Source organism: Sinocyclocheilus rhinocerous, unplaced genomic scaffold, assembly GCF_001515625.1.
Source record: "Sinocyclocheilus rhinocerous isolate Xijiao unplaced genomic scaffold, SAMN03320098_v1.1 scaffold1908, whole genome shotgun sequence".
NCBI classification, from domain to species: domain Eukaryota; kingdom Metazoa; phylum Chordata; class Actinopteri; order Cypriniformes; family Cyprinidae; genus Sinocyclocheilus; species Sinocyclocheilus rhinocerous.
This window is the reverse complement of record NW_015630984.1, coordinates 1-26226: the sequence shown is the minus strand read 5'-3', so window position 1 is coordinate 26226 and position 26226 is coordinate 1. Positions and strand designations below refer to the sequence as shown.

General features: G+C 37.0%; 2 protein-coding genes across 2 annotated transcripts; both read right to left on the bottom strand.

Moving 5' to 3' along the window:
* Window positions 1-233: 233 nt before the first annotated feature.
* LOC107740842 (alpha-tectorin-like) lies at window positions 234-13934 on the bottom strand. The gene is given in 29 exon segments (XM_016553366.1): window positions 234-479; window positions 585-687; window positions 1523-1685; window positions 1973-2138; window positions 2141-2214; window positions 2326-2483; window positions 2689-2873; window positions 2981-3100; window positions 3649-3920; window positions 4241-4530; window positions 4621-4809; window positions 5166-5375; window positions 5550-5755; window positions 5900-6470; window positions 6591-7195; window positions 7302-7866; window positions 7972-8555; window positions 8683-9262; window positions 9343-9489; window positions 9581-9834; window positions 10004-10157; window positions 10249-10344; window positions 10494-10772; window positions 10952-11094; window positions 11453-11539; window positions 11627-12007; window positions 12888-12977; window positions 13083-13481; window positions 13595-13934. Coding segments are annotated over 29 exon segments (7500 nt in total). The 5' UTR covers window positions 13920-13934; the 3' UTR covers window positions 234-375.
* Window positions 13935-20437: 6503 nt separating this feature from the next.
* Window positions 20438-24589, bottom strand: LOC107740858 (pancreatic secretory granule membrane major glycoprotein GP2-like; the record flags this gene model as incomplete). The annotated part of the gene is made up of 10 exons (XM_016553383.1): window positions 20438-20541; window positions 20637-20739; window positions 20905-21067; window positions 21335-21580; window positions 22079-22236; window positions 22498-22557; window positions 22997-23130; window positions 23213-23334; window positions 24052-24133; window positions 24205-24589. Coding segments are annotated over 10 exons (1557 nt in total), but the record flags the coding sequence as incomplete, so codon positions are not given.
* Between the last annotated feature and the right edge of the window lie 1637 nt (window positions 24590-26226).

The following is a 26226-nucleotide window of genomic DNA, read 5'->3' as shown; positions in this document are numbered from 1 at the left end:
TTGAAAATCTGCTATAGAAATATGTTCCTAAACTGTAACATAAGCATATGCATTTCATAAAAGTAATATGACTGAAACACAGCATGAATGGTACTTTTAATGGTTTTTTTTCACATCATTTGTATAAACATGAATCTGATTGTCTTTGTTACTGTAGCACTTCTTCTTTAGTAAAATAAGATGATTGTAGTATATTACAATTCATATAAATCATTATATCATTATTTTTATGTTTGTAGGTAAAGAGACAATGTCCACATGAACTAAGGAAACATTGAGAAACCCAAAACCAGTGTGGCATCAGTGCCACATTCATTAAAATGCCACTAGAAAATTGTATTTTGTGTGTGTGTGTGTATGTGTGTGTTTGTTAAACTAAAAGAGGGTCAGGACACTCATCAGAGGAACAAGTAACAGCATCAGAGAACCACATAGAAAAGAAGCCTCAGATACCTTCACTTGATCTGGGACCCACTTATCTGTGAACAGGAAATAGAATGTGACACAGTGAATTGTAATGTATTCACAGCAGAAATCATCAGAAACCTTCATTTACAAATGACTAAAATAAACAAAATGTTCACCTGTGTTCCCTTCAGACAACATAAGAGGACCCATGGATATGGAAGCACTGTCATGGAAATCCACAGACCTGTGCTCTCTCTGCTGGTGTCCAGAGTTACAGTCCTAAAAAAGAAAAACAGAAAACATGAAACAGGTGTGCACAAAGTGTGAACAGATCACACAACAGATCCAGGTTTTCACAACAAAATCCACTCAATTGCTTCTCAAAACTTGCCCAAAACTAGCCTAATTGCATTCTGGGGGGTAAATATCGCATTAGTGGGGTCGCTTCAACCCATGCAGTTGAATAACTACCCGCGGCAACAGTGGAAAAAGTAGCCAAATTCCGTGGGAAAACTGTGGACGTGGCAACAGTTGCGCAGCTTACTAACACGGAGTACATAAAGTAAGGGATTATGCATTTATTTATCATATGATCTGCCGCAGAACCCAGCGAAATTATGCACAGGCACTGGGCAGTATGAAAAATAAAGACAAGGATGTTTTGCTTGTATATAGAGTTGTCACTGTAATACTTTAGAATTCTGACACATCACCGTACTTCCACTGACTACCTTTCGCAACTGTCTTGATAACTTTGGGTATGTAAAATCTTTGAAGTGTCTCCCGTCAGCGCGGAATTATGACTAATGTCGATCGAGAGTGACGTAAAAGTCGCATTAAATACGACATGAAGTGGCACAAATCAGAATTGAAAAGATCAGTTTCCATGCGGTTTGTGCTGTTCACACTGTCATGACAAAAACAGATCTGAGTCACATGTGAGCAAAAAAAAGTCAGATGTGGGCCACATTTGCCTGCAGTGTGAACATAGCCTTAGTTATTAAACCTCAACACCATAGACACTAAGGGTGATGTTTTCCTGCCGATATTTATCATATGATTAAAGCAGGTTATCAATGGCAGATTCGGAAATCATTACAACTTTTAAACTCACTGTTGAGCAGCGATTGCTTGACAGAAGGCACAGGTGAACAGAGCAGTGCAGGTAAAGCTTAGTGGAGTTTGCAGTGAAGATAAACATCCTGAAGGAGAAACGGCCGGATGTCGAGATGCCGTTCTGCAGCAGCTCCACTGTGTCGTCATTTGGATTGGGACACCTGAGAATATTAACAATGACAATCAACAAATCAAATTGTTTAACTTGAAACACATTTAACTAAAAAGCGATTTCCTGTAAATCATCACACATTTGCATTCTATGTACAATAAATAAATGGAATTCTTTGCATTAGTACAGCAATACTGAAAGATAATATGTGAGGTCATCCTAACGGGATATGGAATATTATTTATTCAGTCTATGCGCAGATTAGATAAAGTTATTTTTTTTTAAATGTTAGTGAGTTAAGAGCTTTAAAGAATAGATAAAACAACATTGCTTTACTCTGTAATGATGAGATCCCAGCGGAGACTGTAATCAGGATCATTCACAGGTGTAGCCCAACACGTCTCCATCACCAGGGCAAACTGACGGCTGTCAACCCCCTCGACACGAACTTCCACATTCATCTTCTGGTCGAGCTCTGCATCCACTTTACCAGTGAAGGGCTGAACTCATTATCCTCATATGGAATCATCCGAACCTGATATCTGCCTTCACCAGCGGGAAGAGTCCTGTGCACAACACTGTTGAAATAATGGATAGACCTGTGTTAAATCTACTCTGATTAATGGCTAAAATGCTACTCCTTTAATAAAACAGCACAGCTGGAATCAGAATTTATATTTGACTCGCACCTCTCCAGTGGGTTGATTTCCACATTCATGGAAAGTGTTTGTGTTTGAGGATAAACACAGCTGAAAGAAAGCTTAAGGATTTTCTCTCTGCTGATGAGACCTTCTGACCTCGGTGTCCCCAAAATAAAGTTACTATAGATGAAGTGGGTGCCGTTGGCCTGTGGACCACATGTATAACATTTTGACATTTAGACTGAATTTAAAACAATAAAAACTTTTATTATTTTATTATTATTATTATTATTAAATATAAAACCCCAAAAAGTTCAAAAAGTATCAGTCAATTCAACTCTATTGGTTCTATCAGACACTACAAATGTTTGGGATGGTGTATTTGAATAGATTATACATAATATATCCTACCAGAAGATTTGTGCCACAAATGTGTTCATCATTATCAAAATGGAATTCCACTCTGCCATTCCGGACCGTTCCTTTGCAGCTGGGATCATTGAGGTGTAAGACATCAGCTGGAAAACCAGTCTCAAAGAGCTGACAGCGAGACACAGACATGGAGCCAGAGCTGCTTTCACAGGTTTCTGAGAAATCTGAGAGAATAAAAACAATCAAATGATTGTCGGAATTATTAAACAAGAAAATGTAAAAATGACCCAAAAAAATCATGTTTTATATTTTGTTGTGGAATATTACCAACCAAAAGAGTCAGCTTGTGGTCTGGGTAGGTCATCGTTACACAAACAGCCATAAACACCACTTTTCTTCCCACACCACTCATCCTCAGAGCAGCTGAGCTCAGAGCAGCGATCTCTCACATCTAAGAAAAGCAGAGATAGATGAAATATAACACAAAGACATTGAGTCATAATTACAGAGCTCAACATTCTGAGCTCCCTGAATGATTATTGCTCAACATTCCTCAAGTTAATAATATATATACATATTATTTTATTTTTTTTACTAGTGATTTAAAGTGAATTTCATAGTTTCAATAATTTTCCCACTGAGATACACAAATAATAGCCTATTAGTCAGGTTTTTTTTTTTTAACAGACTTTTAACATTTGATCATTAGAATTAAATTGCTGTGGGATTTTATTACTTTACCTTCAAATTATCTATATAAACACCCTCTATATGTCTAAGTCTATGTTAGCTGTGAAATTGCACTTAAGAACAAGTGATGTCGGATTAGTGACAGGTTAGCTGAAAATCAGTTCATGAATCACAGCTCTTTCATGCACTGATTCATTTGGAAGCAGTTTGTCATAGTAGTTGATAGTGCAGCTGTATTTTTTATTTTTTTTTGCAACACTGGTGACAAGACCACAAAATAATCTGTGCTGAAATGTTATTATGGCTTACCACACCGCAGACCCGAGCGCCATTCTGGGATCTGTATCTCTAAGATGGCACAAGCTGTCTCATAGGCCTCAACAGCTGAGCATAACATGCCATTAGCACGTGTGTACAGACACAGATCATACACACAAGAGTAGTAGTAAGGTGCAGGGTCAACATGAAGATGGCAGTTCTGGAAGGGGCCAGTGGTGTTGGTGATAATGCTACAGAGATCAGAGTATCTCTGCCTGGATGGACACTCATCAGCATTACCAGTCTGGTCTCTGGCACCACAACTGAAGAATACATGACAAAACGAACTTTAGTTAAATGCTTACACTATTTCATCACTTGGACAAAGAAAGAGTTCACAGGTGAACAACAAACATAATTTGCTACTTTTGCATATTTTAACCAAAAGCAGTGATTCTCAACTTGTTTTTACAATGGACATTGTGTGGTAATTCTATACAATACTAAAAGTAAACAAAAGAAAAGACATAAACCTTTGAACCTTTTTCCCTGTCCAGTGCTCTATCAAAACCTCAGAAAAAAAATGTTTTTCATCATGACCCACCAGGTAAAAACAACTGTCCTAAAGTCTCATGGTTCTTACCCTGGAATGCTGGTGTCTGATTGCCAGCTGTGGCCAAAGGAATTATCATCAGGAGCGGGGTCTCCACTGGGCAGCACTTTGTCATCTGCAGGATTACCGTTGAAATTTCCACACATTCCGCATAGAGATCCATAGAATCTTTCACTCACTCTGACTAGAAGGCTGCTAAGTCCATCAAAATGGACAATGAATTCATTGAAAGCATTTAGAATTACGAATCCCTGCTCCTCACGTATCTCTACAAGATCATTGTTTTGATATGCTGGTGTGTCGATGGCATTCCCATCAACCTGGAGGGAAATCAGAAAATTTCAACATCTCAAAAGAGAGAAAGTGAAAGAAAATATATTTACATTGACATCATTTGAAGTCCAACTTACTTTAACTCTCCTGTTCTGCCCAATTGTGATGTGCGTCTGTTGTCCATGCTGAGACAACCAAACATCCACTGCAGACACAAATGATACCACCATGTTCCCACGGTGCCTGTTGGTGGCCACCACACGGAACTCCAGATCATTGTCAGTTACATTACCACAGGTCTGAGCAATCTCATATGAACAAGTTCCCTAATAGAAAATAACACAATGCACGTAGTCTTCATCATTTCTTTCATTTGCCACACAGCTGCAACTTCACACCCAGAAATTTCTTGTAAGACATTAGATAGATTCATAAATCAAAGAATTTCCAGTGCTATGAAAAATATTATGCAGTGAATTTGTATAGTATAATTTATTAGTATATTTGTATAGTATATAAGTATATTTGCAGTCAAATTTGTTTAGATAGTTTAAAACCAATAACCCTTATAACCCTCCTTTGAATAAACTTGACTGCTAAGTCAGTTGTCCCCTACTACTGGGTCACAAAACAACAGTTAAGGTAATTGTGTACAAAAATAGCAGAGCTTACTGATTCATACCTGAAAGTGGGCCACAGCTCCATCAAAGGTGATGTAGTGGGGGTCACCCCAGACTGTGCAGGTGGACATTGGACTGTAGCAGTCACGATGTCCATTTCTGACCGCACAATCCATGGTCGGTGGGCAAACAGATGCAGAGCAGCGTAGATCATTTGGAGCAAAACACTGACAGCGTTGGGAACATGTTGAATCCCAGAACTGTTCACCAATCTATAAAACAATAATGATAATGATGAGCTTTACATTTTCATAACATAATGTCAATGAGTATTTTCACCTACAAAAAAAACATCAAGGTACAGCATCATCATAAGGCTGTGTGCCTCGTTATTCTTTGCACCATGTGATAATACTTAAACGAAAATGTAATGCTTCAATCCTTACCTTATAGTAGAATCCATCATACAAGCAGCCACATTGCTCCACTGGTACACAGAGTCCTCCACTCCTCACAAATCCCTCATCACAGAAACAACCTTCTGAGCATGTGTGTTCACAGCTAGCATCAATGCTGCTGGCACATGTATGGCCACAGTCTGTGCCACACACCTCATAATGGCTGTTTGGGATGTTTGAGGAGCAGTCCATGACTGGAAATGCAACAACAAAATGTATTTGTAGAATGCAATTAATAGTATGTACAATATGAAATATTTGAAATAAAAGGGGAAAACACCTTGAATAAAGAAAACAAATTCATCTGTGGCTGGTATTTTTACGTTTTACATACTTACCACAGGATGCATTTTCTCTCCAGGGATAGACAACAGTGTTGGCAGATTGACAAGCACTCACATAGGCTTGGACAGAGTGACACAAGACATCATTACTGTTCTCAGAAATGCACACATCAAACACACAGTTATTAAAGTAGGCCTGTGGATCAACAGAACCATGGCAGAAGCTAAAGGGACCCTGACTGTCCCTGATGATTTCACACAAGGCTTGTGAGATGAGAGTTGTGCTCTCATCTTGGCAATAGCCAGGAATATCACCGCCTCCACAGTCATGATTGTATGACATGTTATCCTCAACCATCCATTCTGCCCCAAACTGGTCTGCTGAAGGTGCCAGATCACCTGAAGGAGTGAGGAAGTCATCCTCGGGAAGGCCATTGAAGTTGCCACAAATGCCACACACAACTCCATTGTAGTCTGCTGGCACAACAATGTTTAACTCCCAGGAACCACCATAACTGACACCGAAACCATAGTCAGTTGAGACATATATAAACTGTCCCGTGGAGTAGACAGAGACCCGACCAGAGTCAAGGTAGACGGGAAGGTTTCTGATCTCTTCATCAACCTGGTTGAAGGAAAAGTGGAGATGGTTTATGCAATGCAATCCAATGAATAATTAGAACAATAATGTTTTTTCATATCACATATACTCCATGGCAAATTACAGTGAGTTTGAACAGCTTACCTTAACAGCAGAATAACCATTCATGTCCTGTGACATGTGCACAAGGTGCCCAGAGACGTTGACAAAAACTTCGACAGTTATTGACACTGGCCATTCATGCCATCCATCATTTCTTGCATCCACCTGGAAGTGTGGTAGACCACGAGTATCATCACATACTTTGGCCAGCACATATCGGCATCTGCCTTGAAAGTCAAAATAAGTTCCATCAAAAGACTTATAATGGGGGTCTCCTGAAGCATAACAGCTACCATGTGGATGAGGATGGCAGCCATACTCCCCCTCCACCACACGGCAGATCTCCTGTTCACTACAAGATGATGGTGTGCAACGGACATTTCCAGTGATTCCATCACAGACACAAAGGAACTGACACTCTTCACCATGCCAGAACTGCTCTCCAGGCTGCCGATAACGCCCATCATAGCGGCAGCCGCAGCCAGTGGGGGAAACACAGCGATCTCCATCTAGCACCAGTCCATCATTGCACTGGCATCCCCCCTGGCATGGCAGCGTGCACTGGAAGGGAAATGAGAGGCTAGGGCAGGACGCAGGACAGGATGTGCCACACAATTCGAAATGGGTATTTGCTGGACAGTTCGGATCTGGGAGGTTTAAGATAAAACATATAAACGACAATGAATGATCGGCACTTTGAAGGAGATATATAGTTTAAATTCTGAAAATCTTATCATATTACAAGATACTAACCACAGTGGGTGATACTCATCCACTCTCCTACTGCGATGCCATTCTGTTGGCAGTGCAGTGTATAGCCTCGCAGGGCCTCACATAGAGCCTCACTGGCACCATCCGTCTGCTCCAGCATCTGAATGCAATCTTCAATCCGTTGCCAAGGGTCTAGTGTTCTGCTACACTCAGCAAATGGTCCATCATTCATGGCCATGATGCTGCAGCGCTCTCTGAACTCGCTCCTGTTCTGATAATGATCTGGTTCCCACATGTCAGTTGGGTCCTCACAGTGAGCTGACAGGGATCCATCACGCCAGCTGTCTGCAAAAAGCTGGGAGTCATCCAGCAGGACACCATCCGGGCTGTAGAATTCATCTTCAACGTTTCCATTCAAGTTCCCACACAGACCTCCAAGTGTACCATTGTAAGTGGTTGGCGCAGTGATTCGGACAATGTGCGGCCAATCAGCTCTAACAGTCACTCCAAAGTTTGTCTCCAAAACAAAACCTCTTGCACTGCTGTGATAGATATGGATTTGACTGGAACCAACACTGATAGGTAGACCAACCATCTGTCCATCCACCTGAGGAGAAAAACAAGTCTGACTTTGATCTAGCATTTGAGTTTGAGATAATGGTTAAACGGCCCTTAATACAAGGCTGAGAAAAAAAAAAACATTTTGGCTAACCTGTACATTGCTACCTTCTCCCAATTCAATGGAAACATGAGTTCCTCCTGCCTCAAACTTCAGGAACCTGGAAAATTCTTGAAGGCCTCTGGGTACTTTCTCCACTGTCAATACAAAGTATGACAGTTGGGATGGCCCCATAACTCTTGCAAGGGTCAGTCCACAAGCTCCTGGGTATCTGAAAGTTTGTCCATCAAAGGTGTGGTATGAACCCAGGCTTTCAACTGAACAGGTAGCATAACTGATGGGTCTGCAACCCCTTACACCATTATGGAGTCCACACACTTCAGCTGGACCACACTGGTGCTGAGCGCACACCATTGACCTGCTATTGCAAACACATTGCCTTCCACAGTCCTCGCCCAACACTACCGACTGTCCCTCAGAGTAATAGAAGCCCTCAAAGACGCAGCCACAGTTTGCTTCAGGCACACATTGCCCAGTGCTGAGGATGTACCCATCATCACAAATACAGCTCTCCTGATTGGGCAGGGGACAGTTTATTGGGGCAGAGGGGTTGCTGCATGTTGCAGGGCAGCTTGTTCCTTGGGACTCAAAATGACTGTGCTCAGGACAGTGAATCTCTGGAAATGGAGGGCAGAAGTAAGAATATGCATCAAACTCTGTGATCTTTCACACTGCACAGTTATTTCAGTTACACAAAGTTGAATGAAAAACTTAGTTCTACTGAAGACATAACAAGGCACTTACCACAAAAGCCTGGTTGTCTCCACTGCCCTAGTTGTACACCCTGCTGTTGGCATTGGGCAGAATACACATTGAGAGCCTGGCACAGAATTGGCTGGTACCCTCCTCCTAAGCAAAGATCATAGACACAGTTCTCTATGTAGGTCTGTGGCGAAAACACAGAGTGGCAAGATGCAAAAGGCCCCGAAACATCTCCTAGTATCCCACAGTGGTTTGTGTCACTGTAAAGGCTCATTTCATTGGCGGTACAAACCGCACAACCTAGACCTGTGCACCTGACATCATGGCATTCAGGATCTGTGTCACCCTCTACTTTCCAAGAGTTGGCAAAGTCAACATCCGAGCTCAAGATCTCCCCAGAGATTGAACGGAAGTCATCTTCAGGATGTAAGTTATAGTTACCACACAGACCACATGTGGCATTCTGGTAGTCATAAGGTACAGAGATGGTGACGTAGCTATATGCATCATATGTAACTAGGAGACCAAAATCTGTGCTGATGGCCAAGGAAAAACCTGACTGATAGACTTGGATGGAGCCATTGCGGAGGGTGAATGGTGTTGCTATAAAGGTCCCATTAACCTTGACAATGTTGACAAAAAAAAATTAGGAAAATGGAAGGATGGCTGAACTCAATATTACAGCAAAACAGTGATACTTACCTTTGCTTCATAATAGTGATCTTTAACCAGTTCAATTTCTTCATTATAGACAAATACTCTGATCATTCGAGTCCATGACACATGCGTGCTACCCCGATGCTCATTTTTTCCCTCAATGCGATAGTACGGCAAACCATTTCCACAAGCCTATACAATGACAAAAAATCAGTATCAGTAAAGAATTCCCAGTCTTGTCGAATCTATACAATAAATAGAAAGTAATAGCAACATTACTAACCTCAGACAGAACATATGTGCAGGTTCCTTGGAAGTGAAAAATCTGATTGTCAAAGGTGTAGTAGTGAGGATCACCAGAGATGGTGCATGTTTGCCGCTGAATGTTCTGACAAGAGTATTGGAAAGCAGCTGGACGACAAGCTTGAGAATAAGTGCAGGCCTCAAAGCTGCACTGGAGGCCTCTACTGGTACAGGTGCATCTTTCCTGGCAGGCGACATCACTCCAGAAATAGTCTCCTAGCTGCACTGGCAAACCTGTAAAAAAGAGGGTTTATGTATATAAACACCGAAAATCATTTGTGTAATTACTGGAAGACCTCACCTGTAGTTTACTAGCAAGGTACAATCGAATTTGAATAGGTCATTCATAGTCTGGCTGCAAATAGAAAATATGGCATGCAGTTAGTTAGGGAAGCAACATTACCATTAAATTGACAGCCCCGTGATCCATGATCGGTTCTGAAGGCCCATCTGCCTGGCACATTGACATTACTGCTGTGTGGTAGGCTGGTGATGTCATTCTGGAGTGATCCAGTAATTGAGAAATGGTGACTTGAGTCGATAGTGTCATAACCAGCCTAATGATAGGAAGACATCCAGATGTCTGCTTATATAGTAAATCCTTGAACATGCAATACCCATCATATCAATTTGTCATCTTGTGCATACCTGTACATATCGTTGTGTTGGAGCAATTGCACCATAGTTTATTACAACAAATGAGAGATGTCCATTTGAAATCAAAACCACTTGGAAAGATGTTTCCTTAAAAAAAAGACAGAAAAAGTCTGAATATTTTTAAAGGAAGAAAGAAAACATTATGTGGTGTGCTGATTTTTATTTATTTATTTGTTTGTTTATTTATTTTTAAATAGGTAGAGGAATATTTCCATGGAGCAAACTTGGCTACTTACAATTCCTGAATTGTAGTAATATGCAACTCTATCCCACGTTGCAACAAAGACCCATGAAGCAGAGAAACTCAAGTCAGGGAAGTATTGGTTTATGTCTTGGGTTGCCTGTGTAAGGACACTGCCAGAGGTGTACTGTTGATATGAGATGACACCATTCCAACGATTGTCAATATCTGTCCAGAATGGAGCAATGAGGTCTTTCCCTCCATAGGCTGGGAACTGGTATGGAGAGTAGCTGTACCATGCCCCATCAAAGGTCAAGTGTCCATTGTTGTTGACCTGAAATAGAAGAGAACTTATTATTATGTGCAGATTAGAATTCTTATAAAAGACACAAAATTGTTTGTCACAGAAATTTAAACTGCACTCAACAGTCCTTTTTCCCATTTACTTTATTTTTTTTATCTCCAGTTACAGACACTCAGCATCCAAAATCCTCCCATTCCAAAGTGACTTACATAAATTTGGTTGTATGTTTGTCCAAAAAATATGAACGGCTGCTGCAGGTATATAACTGATGAACTCCCATCATCAATGCGTCCATTCACTGTGTCTCCAGTTCCAAATGGATAAAATGGCCCTGTAATATTGATGTCATTGTCTGAGAGAGGAAAAAAAGAACAATGTTGAACATTAATTAGCAAAAACATACATATCAGTTTCTCATACCCTGACATTTAAATTTTATTTATATTTCAATTTTCATTTTCCATACTGTAATATTTGTATTCTTTGCATAATGAAATAAATATGATACAGCAATATGGCTGTATATCATCATGGCTGTGATTACCTGTGGACTCTTGCCTACTTTAATATAGCTGATAATATATTAGCCTATATAACTTTATATAACTTTATTTTAAATATAATTATTTTAAATTATTTACATGCATCACAAACATGCATCTATGCAAAACAATATAATCCTTCACATGTAACACACTGCAATATATTACCAGTCATAATGTTCATGGTTGTAGTTTCTATAGTTGTGGTTGTCTCTGGTATGACAGTAGTAGAGGTAGTGTTTATGTTGCTTGCATCTGAAAGAAATTATAAATATATATACAAAAAAAAAAAAATCAGAATTATCTCTTACATAAACAGAGAGCACATGTCAATATATTTACCTGCACAGTATGCCAAATCGCAGGTAGTTGGACTCACAAACTCATAGACATAATACCCTCCTGGACAGGCTTTGACTTTAATGGCATTGGATTGGAAATAGCAGCAGTTATTGTTCCAGTGACCGCAGACATCTCGAGTGACCACTCCATCCTCAACTGTTGGATGTCCTCCGTTCAGCCACAGTGGAGCATCAGTGCCACAACTATACTGATCAACACATGTGTCTGGCATCTGAACGCTCTGACCCTGAATGAAGAGACGGTACCAGCCATTCCAGCTGACCCAAGAGTCACACATTATTTGAGAGGAATGTTGATTGTTGGTGGCTCTCCATAGATCATCCAGTACATTGTAGTTGTAGCAGGGGTCAACAGGGGGAGCTGTTGATATGGAAACATTAAAAACATAAATGTTCCTGACTGAATTAATGATATAAACTTTTTTGTACAACTGAAGTAGCGGTATGACATCTTCATGCTCTTTCCTTAAGCCCCCTGTTACACTTGTGCTTTAAGTTATTCAAAGCTGAAGATAGTTTCTCTTGAGTTTGAACATCTTTTATTTAGCTGTGAAAAAAACAGGATTTAAGATGTCAGCCATGAGCCCTTTCACAATTGAGCAACATGACTTTGAGAAGAACAATTTGAAAACACACATCACCTCTTATTTGCAGTAAGGGATTTGTGTGTGATGGTCTGCATATAGATTTGTGCATTTGTGCCAAATCAGCTATGACAATAAACTCTATTCAATTCTGTCAATAAATAAACTTGAAATGCTATCAATTTTCCCTCTGACTTTTATCTTTTATCCATGAGTATACCTGCTATTAAGTTATTTCCTGCCTCTGATGGTTGGAGTCTGCAAACAGTTATGAAAGGAGTCTAAAGAAGTCTGAGAAACAGTGGTGGTATAATTTTCATTATGAATAAAACAACACTTTGGTTCAGTACTTTACTCTGATTAACCATCAGTGAAAGTCTATATATATATATATATATATATATATATGTATATATATATAGAGAGAGAGTCTTTAGACAACTGTTGTCATTTCCTTCTTATTTATATTGCATTCTCATTTTGTGAGCTGCATTACTAATAATTTTTATGTGAGTTTTACTCATATTAAGTTAATTTAGATGTACATTTGTGTTTAATGCAACAGAAACAGAACAATTTTAAGAGACTGTGTGTAATGTAAATATGTGCAAAAAGTTAGTCATGAAGGTTTATAAATGAAACAAGACAATACTTTACCAGTGGTTGTGATTGGTGGAGTAATGGATTCTATGGGTGGAATTCTCTCTGTTGTTGTAGACACTGATGGGATGGACTGGTTTGAGGCTTCTGGTATTAAGAACATTTTTTTTTAATCTCAGTAAATAATTTGTAAACAAAACCCAGAAAAGTAAATTAATAAATTACATTTAAATACTAATAGTACATACTCACCTACACAGTAAGCTCCACAAACCATTGGCTTGACAATCTCATAAACATAGTAATCTCCAGGACAGGCTTTGACTCTTATAGGGTGGGATGTGTAAGTACAGCAGCCACCCCATGGGAGACAGACCTGACGGGTGACCACTCCATCTTCCAGCTGTGGATGAGTGTCGTTGAGTGATAGTGGGTAATAAGTGCCACACATGCCATAATTAACACATGATTCTGTCATCTGAGCATTTTGACCATTGTAGAACAGCCTGTACCAGCCATTCCACTCCACATTATAATCACACATGCCATAGTAGTAATTGTAATTATAGTAAGAGTAATCAGTGGCTCTCCAAGGTTCATCCAGACTGGTGTAGCTGTAGCAGGGGTCGACACTTGAAGTGGTGAAAGGTACTATTATGAAAAAGTAGAAAGAGAGCATCACATACATAAAGATAATAATATGAAAACCAACAGTACAATTGATGAAAGCATGCCAGATATAATGATGAATAAATGTGCAATACCTGCACAATATACAGGAGCTGGGATCGAAAGAGTTGGTCTGGTAAATTTGTAGACATAATAATTTCCAGGACAAGCTTTGACTTGGATTGGTTCAGATCTGTAGCGACTACACTGATAATCGCGAGAGCCAAAAACTTCACGAGTAACAACTCCATCTTCTAGTTGAGGATGAGAGCCACCAAGCCACAGAGAACTAACGCTTCCACATGACAGGTAATAAAAGCACCACTCAGGCATCTGAGCACTCGACTCATTAATGAAGAGTCGATACCAGCCATCCCATTCTACACGAGTGTCATCATGATCAGAGATGTATCCATACATGGACCAGTAATTGAGTGTGCTTCTCCAGTAGTTGTTGAGTACATTGTAGTTTTCACATGGGTCATAATCTGTGTTAGTGAGATATCAAAACAAACAAGTTATATTTCACTGAAGAAATTCATAAGTGCAAATCTGTACCAGTAAAACACAGTAACAATCAAGAGATTGTTAAATCATTCACAACACAACTGTGTGATAGTGAAGGGGTAACACTTTATAATAACGTTCAGTTGTAAGTCATTTATAATTGATTAGTTAATGATGAACTAATCATTTACAAAACATTCATAAGCAATTAATAAGTGATATGCTAACAATTTGTGTATGTTTTGTTAATTAATTTACAAGTAATTTACAAGTGATTAATTAATAATTAACTAATCATTTACGAAACATGACTATGCATTCATAAATGATTAATAAGTGATATGTTAATATTTTTATCTATGTTTTGTAGATTAAGTTATAAATAATTTAAAAGTGATTAGATGATAATTAACTAATCATTTACAAAACATGACTATATATTCAAAAATGATTATTAAGTAATATGCTAACAATTTACAAATCTCGTAAGTTATCTTCAAAAATAGCATCATGAAATAATCAAACAGATCCTTAGTAAAAGGTTAATAGACTGAAAAAAATTATACTAATTTTTTTTTTAAGGTAAGTGGTTGAAAACAATATATGTTAGCTACATTTAAATAAACAAAATGTTGAAAGTTAGTCAAATAAATTTGTTTATTTAAATTTAGCTAAAATAAATTGATTGCAACCACTTTTCGTAAAAAAAATAAATTCAATGAATCATATTTTTTTGTATAGTTACTAGTTAAGTTACTAGTATTTTATTACCATTTTTTAAACTATAGCGAATAAACTGTGATAATGTGAGAAATGTTGAAGGTGTCTGAATACATTTTGGTTTGACTGTATCTATTTGATAAATGAAGTTAACCAACTAACATTATACATACTCTTTTGGTTTCTGTACCCAATATTTAAAAAATTTACAAATGCAATAAAATATTGGTATCGGTACTCGGTATCGGCAAGTACCAAAAATAAAAGTATCGGTATCGGGCGAGTACTGGAAAAAGTGGCATCCCTAGTAATTATACTATTATATAGTATTATAGTGCCACTCGTTTGCATTTGTACAGGAATATTTATTTTCTAGAAGTACTGAAGCACTGAGGCTTTGAATAAAATCTGAAAATGTAAATGTTTATTGACACCATAAAGTGAAAATGATTAATAAATTGAACACTTGCTCTGGTATGTAATCAAAGTTGTATGCATGCAGTATGTAACAATGTACAATTTCCTTAAAAATGTGATAATAGTTGTCATGTCTACTATCATCTCTCTCTTTCTCATTGGTTTTCAGGTCCTGCTGTTTCTGCTCTGTCCAGCAGGTGAAGTCTGGTCTTACTGTTCTGCTGTCTATCATGGATCATCCCACCTGTTACTCCACCCATTTCACCTGCTCATCATCTCATTATCTACATGCATATTTACCTGCTTTCTTCAGTATCGCTCAGCCACAGCTTTCCAACCTTATTAGTTTGTTCGTTCTTTTATGTGATTTCTTGTCTGATTTTGACTTCAAGGCATTTCTATAAACATCTTTAGCAAACCTGACATTTGAGTCTGCATCTGAGTCCACTCTAAGTCTTCCTGATACATAGTACTTTAATACAGTGAAATACAGACATAAATCAACAATTTAGAAGAATCTTTACCCCTTTGCAAAAACGTTTTTCTTTTCATTTGAATGGAAGACCATTCCATATATATTAATATATACTGTATAAATTGTCGGTTACTACAGAATCTCATAGTTGTGAGATGTAAAGTTGGAATTATGAGAAATAAGGTCACAGTTGAGAGAAATAAAATTGTATAATGAGCCAAACCTGACTTTTCAAGTTGAAGATTTTTTTTTTTCTGTTGTCTAAAACACATTTTATAGTCAAAACAAAAATAATAATAAAATATTTTTTCCTATAAGTGATTCTTAAAATATAGCCCATTTTGTCCCAAAAAGCATGACCGTTTGGATGGTTATGTAAATATATATGATTATCATTGTAATTATGGCAACTGTTAATCATTGGTGATCTGCTGAACCTACATGCATCATAAAATGGACTGACCACAGAATTAGCCAGTTTGGAATGCATGTCACAATTGACAAAAAATCCAAACCATTTGTGTTTGGTCTATTTAACACAAAATTACGAAAATAATGAACGTTTTTCTAAGTGTAAGAAAAAAAAAAACTTTACCAAATTTATTTTGGAGTCTGATATAAATAACAATAGAAATGTTAAAATATGAGATTTCATATCAATAGGAAATCTGGTTCAATTTTTCCTTTTATACTTCTTTCATTTTTACATTTGTAAAGGAAAGCAAAAGATGGAAAAAGGAAAACATGATTGTACCTGAAGTTTGTCCATTGATTATTTCACCTGTTGAATACACAATATAAACATAATGAATTGATATTAAGGAAAAACTCAGTTCATCTACTAATTATTCTAAAGCACATGACAGATGATAAAACACTCACCATTAATCAGCAGCAGTAGTGACACACACAGTGAGATCAGAAACCTCATTGTGACGAATGGCAACACCTGCACCTGCACACACATATACAACAATACACATATGTTTCTTATATTAATTATTTAGTATTAGAATAGTATATTACTTTATATTTAATTTTTTTAAAAGTCATTTTTACTAAAAGTAATTAACTATTATAATGAAATAACTAAATAAACAAACATAATTTTTCAAAGTAATTCCTTAGTCTTTAGAGCCCAATGTGATGAAATGACAAGAAATAACTACCTGAGATCAAATGCTGCTGCAGAGCAAACTCAGGGAGATTCTCTCTTCAGCAGCCGAATACAGTGATGATGATCTGCAGCTCTCACGATCTCATCAATGCCTTTATTAATACATGTGGGTGGATCATTACTGGAACCAAGAGTAGTTTCTCAACAGTCTTAAACCAGTTTTTCATGTAACATGAAGATATTTGTTATTTGAACTGATTGTTTCCTTGTGTACCCCTGCATTCAGAAACACATTCTTTCACTCTGTGCTTGAATAGATCTAAATGTAGATGGAATGACAGCAAGTCAGTTTGTAATTTTTTTTTTCTTTTTTTCAAAGCTGCTTTACAAAAATAGTACAATAAAATCACCAATGAGTCAGCTAAAGGTGACTGAAAAGATTAACGCTAATTAAATTAATAATGTCATATTTCTGTTTGTAAATAATGTTTAACCATGTTAATGATGTTTAATAATGTTTACATTTTATTAATTAAAAACCACTGGTGGGATGCAGGCAGCGGCCAAGTAAGATGGAGATTTTTAGAGGTGCAAAGTAACAAAATTTTAACACAAAGAGAATACATATGTTTAATGCAACTAACAACTCAAACCTAAACCCAAAAGTTAACTAATGTCTTTAAAAGCAGCTGGGAAACAACATGCTAGTTAAGTAGCAGGTTAACATTAGGAAAATGAATGGGTATTTAATATTTGGATAAAGAAAAAAAGGGAAAAACAAAGCGAAGAAGCAATACATATCCATGAAAGCTGATTTATAAAGACAGCATAAAATAAACAGAATTAGGCAAAACAGGCAAATGTTGGTACTTCCCCAAAGCGAAGAAAAACAAATCAATCAATAATTTCATTTAAAGTAAAATCAAGTCTGAAGAATAAAGTCTGCTCTTGGAGAATTGAAGGAAGTGAACACTATATTCACAGGTTTACCAGAGGTGCAGAATTACACTCTTTAGGAATGTTCTACATTCATCCGCTGCACATTTTACCTCATCATTCAAAAACTCACGTCCCAAAAACCATGTGATGCACATTAATGTAGCCTGACAGTAATGTCTCCTCAGAAAATGTACAGACTAATACAATGAATTAAAAAAAATAATGATGTTATATTAAATTAACAGTGTGCCACTGTTAATTTAACTTTCTAATCTAACATGTTTTCAAATGTGCGATGCTTGTCAGGAGTTTTTGGCAGCTGTAAGGTTCAATTTGTTTTCAATTTTTTTAACAAACAAAATCAACAATATTTTTTCAGCATTTATGAACATACTTTTACTGTTGTTATTATTACCTTCACGATACACTAATACATTTTGAACAAATTAAGTAAATTAGCATTGCTTAATTTCTTGTGAAGCAGTGTAATATAATACATATTATTTATTAAAAGCAGTAAAATTAATGTTCATTAGTTATTGCATTAAGTATCATGAATTACCAATATTAACGAAATGAAACATGCAAGCGTGCAGCATTGAAAAAATGACAGCTACATTGTACTAAATATGCTGCAGGAACAAACTTGGCACCAATATGAAAAAAGGACAAAAAGATTTTTGTTTCCTCATTTCTTTAGTCAAACTGGATAGTTTATTGTCATTCTTATACATTGTAGGACTTTTAGAAAACCACCAGACAATGACGCTGCAATGTCTCTTTATCAAGTCACTGAACTTCAGCTGTCAATCACTGAAAGAGGATTTTTTTTTTCCAGTAATTGTTGCAACAAGTTGATCAAGATTCCCCAAGAACTACTTGCAGTTCATGACTGTCACCACTGTATTAACAGTGTTTTTATTTTATTCTCCATTATCTTGCTGTGATAAATTCTGGTGATTGCAGTTTCTGCATATTATTAGTGGCCAAAATAATCCCTGAGCCAAATAATCCAATAAAAAAATCATGAAAAAATAAATACTCACATAAAAAAAACCCCGGAAAATTATTAGAAGCTGATCATAGCTGTTGGTTTTCACTGAAGCACAAATCTCATAGAGATGCTATAGAGACACACACTACAGAGGATGCATTTTCACTAAACAAACAAATACTTTATTATTGATCTGAAATTAAGGCAATTTTATCCAAATGTTCGTTATAAGTATGGTGTTGGTAAATGAATGCAAAATGAAATAATTTTTGGCTAAAGTGCATCTGACACATTAACTGGTGTATCATATTACCATCCTTTTCCAAAAACCTACCAACTGAGTATATCGGCTATACTACGCCACACCTGGTCAAAGAATCTCCCGCATAACAAGCAGGTTAATCCTCAGAAACACATCAGCATTAAGACAAATGCAGTGAAGGATTAAAACCTGAATGTTGCAGAAATGCAGTCAACAATATGTAAATCAAAATATAAACAGATTTTTGCAGCATTCTAATAAAACTATCAGGGATGGATTTACAGGGGCTTTAGTAAGATGTAGGAATATTAAAGAAGAGTGCCAGAGGACTGTTCAGATATGAACTTGAATATTTGTGTCACACTGAATGCACTCTGCCCTAACAACTCCTCAATTTCAGTTTCTCTTCACCTTCTTTAAGAACTAGAACAATAAATAGAAACTTTAAATCTAGCTAGTGACTGAACCTCACCTAATCTTACCTCCATTGAAAGAATAATTCCACCAGTGCTGCAACATTCTTCAAAAGCTTTAGAAAGGAAAGTATAATAGCAAGACTCTTCTCATGCATACTACTATAGAATCACTATGGAAAATAAGAAAAACGATTGCAAACATAGTATCACAAAGATAACATTCTGGTCATTAATCGTTCTCTTATCTTTACTGAGAAAACTCTTACAAAAGGAAAACTAATTTTGCTTTAATCATCAAATGTATTTATTTTTTCTTCTCATTTATATTTTGAGTTATCCAGACTGCATGATCATGTCCCTATTGTTTATGTCCCATTATAAATGGCAGAATACAATTTTAAACAATTTTTAAGGAAAGAAATCAAAATATTATACTATCACAATATTACATATTTCAGTTTTGGTACTTTTGACAAGTATTTTCTTGAACTACTTAGTTACAGAATTTGAAAAGGAACTGCAGAAAAGAAATGGCTCTATAAAATGTTTTTGCATGATTTCAATAAACACAAATCTGATTGTATTTGTTAACAGCACATCCTCTCAAGTAAAATAGAATGAATATAGTTTATAATAACTAATGTAAAGGAGTAAATAATTATTTTATTATGCCAGAAACCCACAATGAGTGTAGCATCAGTTCCAGATTAAAGGTGCACTAAACGATTTTTGAAAAACGCTTTTGACCACAGTGTCGGACCGATTCCCAAAACACACTCGCAGCCAATCAGCAGTAAGGGGCGTGTCTAGTAATGATAGGGAGAAGAGAGTGCTCAGTGAGTGCAAAGGACAGATATTAGCAGATCGACTATAGATAGCGAGAGAGACGGTAGATTAAAAAAAAGAGGAAAATTTCGGAGGAACAAAACATTAAAAAGAAGGGTTACGATCAGGCAAAAGATATGACCCACGTAAATATTGGAGCAGCTTTCCAGCGGTGGAGAATCGTTTGGCAAAATTCGCTTAGTGCACCTTTAATATGACACTAGACAATATACATGCAAAATGTTGAACATTTTTGTGGAAATAAACTAAAACAGGGTCAGGAAACTCATCAGAGGAACAAGTAACAGCATCAGAGAACCACACAGACGAGAAGCCTCAGATGCCTTCACTTGCTCTGGGACCCACTTATCTGTGAACAGGGAATATAATGCAATGAAGTGTATTAATGTAAGAAATCATTATAAACCTTAATTTACAAATAATTAAAATAAATGAAATGTTCACCTGTGTTCCCTTCAGACAACATCAGAGGACCCATGGATATGGAAGCACTGTTATGGAAGTCCAGAGACCTGTGCTCTCTCCAGTGGTGTTCAGAGTTACAGTCCTTAAAGAGAGAAAAACAAAACAAAAAAACACAGAAAACATGAAAGAGTAGCGCACAAAGTGTCCAGCAGAGGGCGGCCAAAATAAGTAGCTTAGCAACTCTTTAACCTCACCACCATAGACATTATATTTAGATATTTAGTGTTTGATCAACTTTTAAACTCACCGTTGAGCAGCGATTGCTTGACAGAAGGCACAGGTGAACAGAGCAGTGCAGGTAAAGCTTAGTGGAGTTTGCAGTGAAGATAAACATCCTGAAGGAGAAACGGCTGGATGTCGAGATGCCGTTCTGCAGCAGCTCCACTGTGTCGTCATTTGAATTGGGACACCTGAGAATAGCAATTATAACAATTAACAAATCAAATTATTTTGTGAAAGACATTCAATTAAAAAGGGTAATCCTGTAAATCTTCAAGCATTTGATTTCTTCAAAACATGGGATCTTGTGCTTTAGTTCTGAAGTACTGAAAAATACAAATCTGAGACAATGCTAAAAGTTATATGGATTATTATTTATTCAATCTATCAAAAGTTGTGTTTTAAACATGTTACAGTTACATTTAAGACTGAGCTTTAAGAAATAGAAACAGCTTTACTCTGTGATGATGAGATCCCAGCGGAGACTGTAATCAGGATCATTCACAGGTGTAGCCCAACACTTGTCCATAACCGAGGCAAACTGGCGGCTGTCAACCCCCTCGACACGAACTTCCACATTCATCTTCTGGTCGAGCTCTGCATCCACTTTACCAGTGAAGGGCCGAGTAAACTCATCATCCTCATATGGAATCATCCGAACCTGATATCTGCCTTCACCAGCGGGAAGAGTCCTGTGCACAATGCTGTTGAAATAATGGACAGATCAGTTTTAAAATTACTATGTTTTAAGAGTAAAACATATATTCTTGGTTTAAAAAATATTACCATATTAACTTTTTTATACATTTATTTTTCTGCTTAAAATATTTGTTCACAAAAACTTTCATCATAATTCACAGAAAATGTTGACACCCGCAATATTCTGTTTGGCATGTTCATGAGAGCTCAATAGAAAAGCAATTTCTAAGCAAGAAAAGTGATGTCCTAATTGGAAGCAATTTGTTCATCTGATCTTTTTCTCAGAATTATTCATTCATATAGACCACTTTTATAATGCATTTGTGGTGCTTTCTTACAAGTCCTCATGATCATTAACTGCATTTAAAAGTTGGACCAGTAAAATTCCACAGAACAAATAAAGACATGAGAGTTAGAACAACATGAGAAAAAAATCCATTTTGGTGAACTACTCCTTTAAAAAAACAGTACCGCTAAATTCAGAATTTGTATTTGACTCGCACCTCTCCAGTGGGTTGTTTTCCACCTTCATGGAAAGTGTTTGTGTTTGAGGATAAACACAGCTGAAAGGAAGCTTAAGGATTTTCTCTCTGCTGATGAGATCTTCTGACCTCGGTGTCCCCAGAATACAGTTACTGTAGATGAAGTGGGTGCCGTTGGCCTGTGAGCAACATATATATATATATATATTTTATTTATTTATTTATTTTTTTTGTAATTTAGCTCCAATTGAATTTGTATTTCAAATAACTTTATGAAAGCAACATTAGAAAAACACAAAAAGCAGTCAAGTGAAATAATGGTGGGTTACATATTAATGGTGGAGAATGCAGGCACAAGTCAAATCTAACTCTACTAGTTCTATGATGCACTACAAATATTTGGGATGCTATTTGAATTGATTATACATAGTTAGTCCTACCAGAAGATTTGTACCACAGATATGTTCATCGTTATCAAAATGGAATTCCACTCTGCCATTCTGGACCGTTCCTTTGTTTCAAACAGGGTAGTCAAGTTTACTGTCATTTTTATACATTATAGGACTTTCAGAAAACCACCAGATTGGATTCTAGACAAATGCTGCTAAGTTTCTAAATCAAGTTGTCAAAGTACAGCTGTCAGCCACATAAAGTGGATTTTTTTTTTCAGCAATTGCTGCAGCCAGCTGATCTCAGGTTTTTCTCAGATCTCAGTTTTATAATTCTTTTTGTTTGTTTTTTAAGTCAACATTAGAAATTGCAACAGCAAAATTGTCTAAATCAAACTAACTTCCATAACACGTATGAGAAGACAATTGTTTGTTTTTTTCATTCCTTTAGGATTTGTTGTTTTTGTTGAGATGATATGCTTTTCTTTATCATACATGTATTTAGCATCCTACCATAAATGTGTTCATCGTTATCAAAATGGAATTCCACTCTGCCATTCCGGACCGTTCCTTTGCAGCTGGGATCATTGAGGTGTAAGACGTCAGCTGGAAAACCAGTCTCAAAGAGCTGACAGCGAGACACAGACATGGAGCCAGAGCTGCTTTCACAGGTTTCTGAGAAGTCTGAGAGAAAAAAGCCAAGGTAATTAATGACTTGAAAACACTATTTTTTTTTTTTCACATTTAGTTGTGGACTGATACCAACCAAAAGAGTCATGATGTTGTTGTTGTCTGTGATGGTCCTTTTCACACAAACAGCCATAAACACCATTTTTCATCCCGCACCTTTCATCATCAGAGCAGTTGAGTTCAGAACAGGGATTTCTATTAACCAGGAGAATAAGTTGTTTTGTAAAATAGCATCTAGTAAATGCAAAAATATAAATGTAAACATAAGCACTGCTTAGTAACCCACAAGTCATAATCAACCAATTCTCAGCTTTACATATTACCCCACCAACAGAATGAAATGTTATTATAACTGAGTGTTGCAGAGACAAGCTGTTACATTTCCATATATCCTTATACTAAACATTCTGGACCCTTGACTGATTATTGCTCTTGGTCTCAATTTAAGATGTTTTCTAGGGAATTAAATGAATCTTTTTAGCATTTATAATCAGTTACCCCTTGATTATAAAACGGCCCACTGTAATATTAGTCCAGGTGATTGGCATAGTGGATATTTAGATTTAAAGAACTAAAAAAAAATCACACTTGCACCCTGTGCACGCTACGTTAAGTGTAACTACTAACATTTCTTTAGTAATTTGTTAAAAGGTTTTATCAAACACAAACAGTGCCTCTTGTTTTCAAAGTAGTAATAGAACCTTGGACACATCACTCTAACTTTCAACAGCAAATCCTGACTTGAGTACACATGGTGATCTGTTTTAAATTATTTTAAAAGTGTCATAACACATAACATGGATCTGATTTGCTCACATAAAACAATAATCCTCCAGATTGTTATACAATGTGTTTTTTTTTTTAAATTGTAGGTTGGGAAACCTACAATTTTTACAACACATTGTATTACCAGGCATTGTAGTTTCAGCTGTAGTTTCTGTGGTTGTGGTTGTCTCTGGCATTACAGTAGTAGAGGTAGTGTTTATGTTCCTTGCATCTGAAAAAAAGAATATTACATGAAAACAATAATCTCTTACAAAAACAGAGAGCACATGTCAATATATTTACCTGCACAGTATGCCAAATGGCAGGCACTTGGGCTCACAAACTCATAGACATAGTACCCTCCTGGACAGGCTTTGACTTTAATGGGATTGGATTGGAAATAGCAGCAGTTATTGCTCCAGTGACCGCAGACATCTCGAGTGACCACTCCATCCTCAACTGTTGGATGTCCTCTCTTCAGCCACAGTGGAGCATGAGTGCCACAACTATACTCTTCAACACATGTGTCTGGCATCTGAACGCTCTGACCCTGAATGAAGAGATGGTACCAGCCATTCCAGCTGACCCAAGTGTCACACAATATTTGAGAGGAATGTTGATTTTTGGTGGATCTCCATAGATCATCCAGGACATTGTAGTTGTAGCAGGGGTCAACAGAGGGAGCTGTTGTTAAGAAATATTAGAAAAAAAAATATTGCTGACTGAATGACACACATATTTACAGTATATGAGAATTTTAACATGTTTCTCTCAGAGAGACGATTGAGGACTCTGATGTGTAAATCAAATCGCTACAAAAATTATTTCGTTCCAACTGCGGTTAAAATATTCAATAGAGAATTGCAAAAATGAAATGTTATATTGGTATACTGTAGCTTTTAATTTTTTTTGGTTATGCGTAACTCATTGTATGACATGTACTGTGCTATGCGAGTTTAATGTTTAATGTCCACGACGAATTTCCCTGAAACAGGACAATAAAGTATATTCATTTATTCATTAATTCAGTCATACAACTGAAGTAACGGTGTGAAATCTCCAGAAAACTCTTAAGCTCCCTGTTACACTTGTGCTTTAAGTTATTCAAAGCTGAAGATAGTTTGTCTTGAGTTTGAACAGCTCCTTTTATTTAGCTGTGAAAAAAACAGGAAACCTGTTAACCCGCACCTGGACGCCGGCGCACTGAACGCTCTTTGAACGTGTCAATGTTTACGAATAGATTAAATGAAACGGGACAAAATTAATCTTTACAAACTAAATATCATTATAAAGGTCTAAGCCTCAAGCATCGACGACAGACAGAGCTGTTTTTCAATGGAACGCTTATAAGGAATGTATTTGCTAAATTTGTGTAAGCAGTACACATCCTCTCAATGAAAAGATCCTCTCAGAAAGAGAGCATAATCAAAACGCAGTACATACCAGATTCGTCGTAATAACGAGTCATAAACACACCCACAGCTGTAAATCCCGGTTTAGTTAGAAAGTTAAGGGTCCACTGAACGACATCCCAAAGAGCACTTTTAGTCCAACGAAGCAATAACGTTGTAATATGGATGGTAATTCCTTTGTTTACGTCTCGTTTCTTCGGGGACAGTATTGTTTGTATCCATTATGGAATAACTTACGCTCAAAAAACTGCGTCTTGGTAGTAAAAAACGGCATGGTTTTGTAGCATACAGTGTCACAAACAGTCTCAGAAAAACGATTGCATGATTCTAATTTTTCATGGTATCTTCTTCAGATTTGAAATGGAAACTCAGGAGACATGTGACTTTCAACCCATTACTTTTCTGGATTGCTCCAGGACTGATTTAATGTATTTTTATATGAAGAAAAAAAAGATTCAGTGTGGTACAATTTTTTTAAGGCACTTCAGTGTCTATAACTTTTTATCTTTTTGAGCGTTATCAACTCTGAATGATGGATAGTAAAGCCCAAAGGGTCTTCTTTCCAAAGACACCAACATTGTGTGTGTAGCACACTGAAGTCAGGAACTGTTGCAATTTTAAGTTAGGTAAGTCATCTGTTCCTGCATGATGGGCCAAAGTATTGGCCCCAAAAAGTGCGTCGGCCCACCGGGAAAATGCACTACATGTCAGATGGCCAGTCCGCCCTTGGTTTCACATCATTAAATGATGTGCGTCAAATGAGTCGCTGTAGAAATCAAATACTTTAATGGTTGCGGACGAAATAACTCAACACCATGAGCCAATGCAAACGCAATGACATGTGAAATAAAACATCATCATGTTTTACAGAAGAGTGGCTTGATTAAGTGGTGGAAATAGCGGATGATGAGCA